Genomic DNA, 7,401 nt, shown 5'->3' on the forward strand with positions numbered 1-7,401 from the left:
TAGATCCCCAAAACTGCGCTCCTAGGGAGCAGATGAGTGGAATCACGGCCTGTGGAATGATTAGTATGAATGGAGCGGCTATGTGTGGCGACATCATGTCGCATTTCACTCTGAATTCTGGGAGTATCCGAGACCTTCTCAACTGCGTGCGGAGCAGGCAGAGAATATGCAGCAGGGCACTGGGTGTTACAGTGCGCTGATCCAGAGGAAATGGTCTATGTGAAATGACTGTGTAGCGACACCTTAGTCGCATTTCACTCTGAATTCTGGTAAGCATCCGAGAACTTCTCAACTGCGTACGAGGATCGGCGCGTGCCGAGAGCAGGCAGAGAACATGCGGCAGGGCACTGGGCGTTACAGTGGCCTGCTCCAGAGAAATATTCTATGTGTAAATGTGTGTGGGAAATCAAGCATGACGTGTACTCTAGGTTCCGTGGTGGGTGGACTTACTAGATAGAATTGCCCCCAGCTGGGAAATATTACGCACCTGGCAGCGCACTGATTAGAATGATTGTAAAGAAATATTTCATGACAGGAAATGTTACCTTCGATGAAACAGGATTACTGCCAATAGGATTTATTCATCATAAGAATTACATGCGCTACTGATAGCTTTTTGGGTTGATAATATTTTGTTAGTATCAGGGCGAATGTAACGTTGATATGCTCCCGAGCTCCAGCAACCCATAGCCTCGATTGTCTATGATGGAGCGACAGAAGCTGCAGTAGTGGCTGCATCGATGCAGAGAGAATAAGTTGTGTACTGCTTGGGAGAGAGTCCACATCGTTGGCACAGGATCCGAAGGCTAGCTGCTGATTGGTGCCTGCAGTGCTCAGACAGGTGGGACTGAATTACTACAGTAATTAAACAGTATTTTCTAATGTCAGAATAGCCCAAGATGACCAAGGATCGAGTTGCCGCTTTTGAAACACACAGCAGTTGAACAGTTTGTTTTAAGCACCAGGCAAGACAGACTGACAGAGCCACATAGGTTTTAAGTAGTGCTGTCAGGCGATTTAAAAAATTAATCTAATTAATTACAGGATTTGTAATTAATTAATCTAATTAATCGCATTTTAATCTCATATCTGCTAAAGGTGCCCAAATAAAGAATTCAAATTCTAGGACATTACAAAATTGTAGTGCTTGACTAATCAATTGAATACACTAAGAAGAGAAGATTTGAAATTCACATTTTTATTGGTAAAGTGTGTTTCATAAATGAAATTCAAAAGAAAAAGGTCAAGCACATCCCAGCAAACCAACTAGGCCAGGAGCATTATTGGAAAATGCAATACAAATACAGGTAAATAAATAAAATTCAGAAATAAGGCTGAGTCTCAAATAGGCACTTAAGCTACATTATCTGGGGCATAACAATTCAAACCAAAAGAGGATCTGGGGTTACAGTATCAACTCCTCAAATCAAAAACCCACCCCAAGCTAACGTTACAGGATCTGACAACAGACAACTTTATTTCTCCTTGAGCCAGTTGCTCAGACAAACAAGCTTGTTTACATTGTCTGAGTGTAAGGCTGCCCTCTTCTTTTGTATGATGTTACCTGCAAGTGAAAAGAGTCTCTCACATGGCACAGACGTTGCGGGAGTAGCCAGGTATTTGCGAGCAAGAGAGGACAGCTGTCCATAGGCTCCGGCGTGAGCTGCCCACCACTCCAGTGGACACTCATGCATTCCAATGCACGGCTCAACTTTGTAGTGGGCTAGAGGCCCCAGCTCCTCCTTGTCGGAGTCGGAGTCTGAAGAACACAGCAGGAGGAGGCTCTTCTTTGCTGCTGGCTCATCCTCTGTGGGTTCAGGAGCAGCAGGTCCCGCTTCTGATCCTCGCAGCATCTCCTCAATCCAGGTCCACACCTTAAAAGAGGGACAATTAATTTGTTGCATAGGACTTTCTAACCAAAGCACTCGCAGAACACTGGTCTTCTCAGTCACACACATACCTCAGCCCTCTCATTCTTGTGTATGCTCTTCAAGTCCTTAAATCTTGGGTCGAGGGCTGTAGCCACCTTCAGCCATCTGTTGTTGATGGTGGCCTTGCGCGAGTCTAGGTCCTTTGAAAAGGTGTCCTTGAACTTTATCATGTAGCCAGGATCCTCATCAGTGGGATCCATGACACGGTTGAGATGGCAGAGTGCGGGAAGCACCACAGAGCATGAGACATAGGTCTCACCTCCAAGCAGCTCAGTCACATATCTGCAGTGGAACAAAAATATGGCAAAAATGAACTCACATAATTGTGTGTGTGTGTGTGTGTGTTGTGTGTATGTGTGTGGTGTATGGGAGGGAGGGAGAGGTGAGTGTATGAAAGGGGGAGAGTAAGAGGTGAGGTGTGATGAGAGAGAGAGAGAGAGAGAGCGAGAGAGAGAGTGCGCGGGTGTGCATGCGAGAGAGAGGGACATACTTGCAGGATTTAAGAATGACCTCCAGCTTCTGCAGTTTGTCACACTTTAGGTTAGTCAGTGTGGCCAGGTTGTGCTTCTGTGTGGCCAAAGTAGCATTCACAGCCTCCTGGTTCCGCAGGTACCGTGAGATCATCTAGAGTGTCGAATTCCATCTTTCATAAAATAAAACAAAAACTGCATTAGTCTCGCAGGGGGCTGTAAGTTTTGAGCGGCATGTTGTACATACAGTAGTAGCACTGAACCCCCCACACACCCACACACCCACACCTTCATCAGGAGCAAGAAAACAATTCAGAATCAGTTACCCCAATAAGTAGCAAACAGTCTCACCTTGTGGATACGTCTTGAACCAGGGGCTCTCTGGCTTGTCCGAGGGCAGTCTGCTGCTGGTGCAGTTCTTCTGTACTGGCAGGGCTGTGCTTGAAGTGCCCTACTATTTTGCGGCACTTTGCCAGGGCGGTGTCAAAGCCGCTGTGCTCAAGGGAGACTGTGATGGTTCTTTGCAGCATATGTGCAGCACATGGCATGTGCTCGAAAGGTAGCTGGCGTGCTGCTGCGACCATGTTTCTTGCACTATCGGTTCCGATCGTTGTCACTTTGTTTTCTATTTGCCATTCCTTTGTCACAGCATCGACCTGCTCGGCGCATGCATCGGCATGATGACGGGTCACCGTTTTGCTCACGGTTAATGCAAAAGACTTTAGTTTCCACTCACTATCGATTATGTGTGCTGTGACTCCCAAGTAGTTATGATTGCTCACCGAAGTCCAGTGATCACCCGTTAGGGCGACATGGCAGGCCCCTGCCAACAATTCTTCTTTTGCGTTCCTTTCATTACCGTACAGCTGGTGAATTCTTTTCATCACCGTAGTTCTCGAAGGTAGCTGGAAATTTGGGTCAGGTAACGCTATCTGAAAAGCCTCCTTAAGGCCCTCGTCTTCCACGATTGAAATTGGCCTGCAATCAGCAGCAACCCACTTTGCGATTGAGTTTGTCAGTTTTTCTGTGGTGGCTTTGCTCATTTGTTTCCCAAATTCTGCAAACGTGGGTTGGCGAAGTGAGCTCACGGTAGCACTAGCACCGGTAACAGTGGAACTTGCCCGGACGTGTTTAGCGTTTAAATGATAGGTCAGGCTGGAGCAGCTTCGGTGATAGGAAAATTCTTTTTTACAAAAGCTACAAATCACCGCGTTCTTGTTGATAGTCCCGTCTTCGTTCTTTTTATAAATAAACTTGTCGTTCAAAGGCCCTAGCAACGATTTGCTCGCCTCACTCCCCTGAGTCGCGTCCATGTCAGTTGTCACTTTTTTTGTTTGACTAGCGACGCAGGTGGGAAGTGACGTGCCACTGCCAAGTAGCCTACAGGTCATTCAATGGGCCAAATTTAAAATGCTCGCGCATTGAATTGCTACTCATAATTAATTGCGTTAATTTTTATAACGCGTTAATTTGCAGTGTAATTAATTAATCTAATTAATGCGTTAAACTGACAGCCCTAGTTTTAAGTATTACGTTTCACCAATGCAGCTAACATATCAGCAGCTCATCCCTGGTTTAAAGCGACAGGTCAACAGCTTCATGATTAACCCACACAACTGTTCTCTCTGTGGATGTCTCTGGATCTGGAGCTCCTGAACTACAGCCACTGGCCTCACCTTCTGCATCCTGCTGCCCCCACCATGATCCCTCCGGTTACCTCCACCAACTACGAAATGGAATATTTCAGTGGTCCATTTGAAATGGAGGAACAAAAGGACAATAAATTCTAATGACTTGTTTAACAGTACACTAAGTTTTATTATTCATCCCACATCCACCCAACTGGTAGAGGCAGATGGCCGTCCCTCCCTGAGCCTGGTTCTGTCTGAGGTTTTTTGTTTTTTGTTTTTTTCTCTTCTTTTCTCTCCCCTGCAGGGGTTTTCGGTTCCTTCCCACTGTTGCAGACTGCTTGCAGACTGCTGAAGCTTATAAGGAAACCAAATGTTTTTGGATTGTTGGGTGTTTCTGCCTTTGTTAAGAGCTATGAGATGACTTGTTGTTGTAAATATGTGCTATACAAATAAAATTGAATTGAACAACTGAAACCAAGCAAATTTTCTTTTTTTTCTCAGAATTGGTCTCAATCTGGAGCCTTGGCCCAGAGGGCTGGAATTGTTGGTGCATTAGGCTCTGTTCATGAGCATGCTCGTCTCTGCACTGCTATAGGTCATGTTGCACCTCCACACCTTCAACTGCACTATCTGATAATCTGTATAAATGTAAATATAAATATATCTGCACCCTCAATATTCTTGTTAACAAACTACAGTTTTTTTGGGGGGGGGGTTTTCCTTTCTTTTTTATGAAAATTATGTCACGCCCGCTGCCGCTAGGGCCAGGTAGCGGCAGTCCTTTCTCTCTCTTCTTTCCTCCTTTCTCTCTCTCCCTCTCCTCTAACCAGGTGGGCGTGAGCTGGTGATGTGCATGAAGGGAGCGGACAGTGTCTCATCATGAGACCAGCATTTAAGCCACGACCAGACCACTACTCGTCGCCGGACTGTAAACAGTCCTCAGTCAGTTCCTGACCAAGATTGTTTAACCTCTGCTCTTTCCTTGTCGATCGCAATCTAATATTGTCTTTTCTGTCTGCAGCCCGGATCATCTGCCATCGTCATCCAGCCACTCCGTCAGCCGGCGACTCCTGCCATTAGGAACCGGATTCTCCACCTGTCACCTGCCCGCTCTCGTCCACTCGTCAGTCCCGACGCCGCTCCATCACTATGGCTCCATCAGTTCACCAGCACCAGCTCCGCTCACCTTTCCCTCCCTGGATTCCCTGGCGTCCGCTCCTGGTCTCCGCCTGCCTCTCCACCGCAGCCGCGGCAACGCCGACTCCTCTGCACCACCTACCCTCCTCCCTGCTTCCCCTCTCCACTCGGTCGGCTCATGTCAGGTCTGGTTCTCCCGGTGCGGTTTTGCTAGCCTCATAACTTAGCATCCTTTATTAGCATCAGTACTCAGCCCGTCTTTTGTAGCGCTAGCTTTAAGACATTCTTTAGTCTGCCCGTCCGTATGTCGTGTAAATCTGAATAGTGCATTAAGTCTGCCTGTCTGTATGGAGCGTTAGCTTTTGAGACTTCTTTTAGTCTGTATGTCCTGTGTCTCCTAGTTCTGAATTACATCTGCCAGTCTGTGCGTAGTGCTAGCTTAATAGATAGCTTTTGGTCTGCTAGCCTTTTCTGTTTATTTATTTATTTCCCTCGTTAGCACCTTATGGTGTCCTTTAGTTGTTCCTCTGCTTAGTCTAGTTTTGGTTCCTCGGTTCCCGACTTGGTGATACCGAACTCGGGTCCATGTCTTTAGTTCTTTTTGTTCAGCTCGATCACTGATAGACATAGTTTGCCCTGCCTGCAAATCTCTGAGTTCGGTACTTATTTTCTGTGTGTACAATAAATCATTGTTTCTAAACTGCCTGTCTGCCATGTCGTGTTGCCTAGCGTTTGAGTCTCTGAACCAGTCTGTAACAAGTTAACTTTAATTCTTCACTCCACAACTTTTGAATTTTATGTGTTAGCTCCAACAGCTACCTTAAACGGTCATGGCACTGTCTTATGAAGGCCTTCAATCTTTATTTGTTTTCTTAAATTCTTTTATTTAAAAACTGATCTTTAAACACTACTGTTGTGGGATGTGTCTCCATGTGAAGTAGGCAGCGCTCTGTGTGAACGTGAGTGCGGGCGCATGGCCAAGGCGCGCCGCCGAGAGCGACCCGCAGAGCGAACGTATGTGTGCCTGTGCGGAGAAGCACAGAGAGAGCCGGCGACCGGGCAGGTAGCGAGGATGTGCTTTACCACAGTGCTGTGTAAATAAAGCCAGAGTATTCAGCATAAAACGGCCTGTTTCTTGTACGCTACACCGCCGCATCAGACAGTGTGAAAGCCCAACGGAGTTGACCCCGGAGGAAGAAGTCGCCTCCGGCCCTGGAGGGAAGCTCTCCCCTGTGTCCCCGACCACGGTTAGGAGACTGAAGGCAGGAAAGGTCAACACTGGCGACCACGAAGGGACCCTCACGCTGTTAAAAAGAGCGGTGAGCAATAAAACAAGGACAGTAGTAACTGAAACCGAGTGGCTGTGTAATACAACTGTGATAGCGCCATCGCTAAGCTAAGAACAACATGGCGGCCGCTCGCTATCGCTCCGATGTTTACGGACAAGAAACCAACTATTTTAATCCATTTATGTCACTTACCAACGTTCAGGACAACGTACAAGGTACTGTGGGAGCTTATGAAAGCGGGACTGAGAGCAAATGTGAGCATTACAACCCATTTCTGTGTGATGAAAGGTGCGTTAGCACACCTGCTAGTAGAGAAGACGTGTTCGCGCCGTTTGATAGCCCCGCTCATTCTTCCCCCACTAATCCCTTTTACAGAGGAGTCAGCCAAAGTCACGGCTTTGTGGTTGTCCCAGAGGTTTGTAAGCCCCAGCATCCTGCACCAAACATGCCAATAAAGATGCATTATGCAGACACAAACCCCTTTGCCACTGCACACATGGAAAGTTTTGTGCATAGCACACCGGCTACAGCCAAACCAGAAGCACGCACACTTCCCATGTTGTCCCCTTATGCCCTTCAAGGAGAAACTGTAAAATATGAACATTTGCCTGTGAGCCATCCCTGTCACTAATCTACATATAAGAGCCGATCAGCGCCCTGTCAGCCTCCTCCATTGGACAGTGATGAGGACTATGACCCCAAAGAGAGAGTCCCCACACTACGTCCTGGTCAGTACGACGGCAGTACACCATGGAGAGAGTTTCTGCACAGATTTGAGAGCTGCGCAGAGGCAAATCACTGGTCAGCAAAAACAATGGCCACCCAGCTGAAATTCTGCCTCACTGGAGCGGCAGGCGCCATTGTCCACCGAAACCCTCGTTCATCCAAATGGGACTACCGCCGCCTGCTGGAGGAACTTGAAACTGCATACGGCCCTTCATCA

The 7,401-nt window shown here is 47.3% G+C and overlaps 1 protein-coding gene across 1 annotated transcript; it reads right to left on the minus strand.

Moving 5' to 3' along the window:
• Positions 1-1,245: 1,245 nt before the first annotated feature.
• Positions 1,246-2,985, minus strand: LOC103352990 (zinc finger BED domain-containing protein 1-like). The gene is made up of 3 exons (XM_008275723.1): positions 2,753-2,985; positions 1,961-2,213; positions 1,246-1,874 (listed from the first exon to the last, which is right to left on the minus strand). The coding sequence occupies exons 1-3, from the start codon at positions 2,983-2,985 to the stop codon at positions 1,476-1,478; spliced, it is 885 nt and encodes a 294-aa protein (XP_008273945.1). The 3' UTR covers positions 1,246-1,475.
• Between the last annotated feature and the right edge of the window lie 4,416 nt (positions 2,986-7,401).

This window comes from Stegastes partitus, unplaced genomic scaffold, assembly GCF_000690725.1.
Source record: "Stegastes partitus isolate 25-593 unplaced genomic scaffold, Stegastes_partitus-1.0.2 Scaffold57, whole genome shotgun sequence".
In the NCBI taxonomy this organism is placed as follows: Eukaryota; Metazoa; Chordata; class Actinopteri; family Pomacentridae; genus Stegastes; species Stegastes partitus.

What these genes read in the sequence shown, in the direction of transcription:
- LOC103352990 (XM_008275723.1), bottom strand. Translation starts at nt 2,985, where the DNA reads ATGGTCGCAGCAGCACGCCAGCTACCTTTCGAGCACATGCCATGTGCT. An exon ending in GTTCAAGACGTATCCACAAG is followed by an intron (nt 2,214 to 2,752) that starts GTGAGACTGTTT and finishes GTTCCACTGCAG; the next exon opens with ATATGTGACTGAGCTGCTTG. An exon ending in ACAAGAATGAGAGGGCTGAG is followed by an intron (nt 1,875 to 1,960) that starts GTATGTGTGTGA and finishes CCCTCTTTTAAG; the next exon opens with GTGTGGACCTGGATTGAGGA.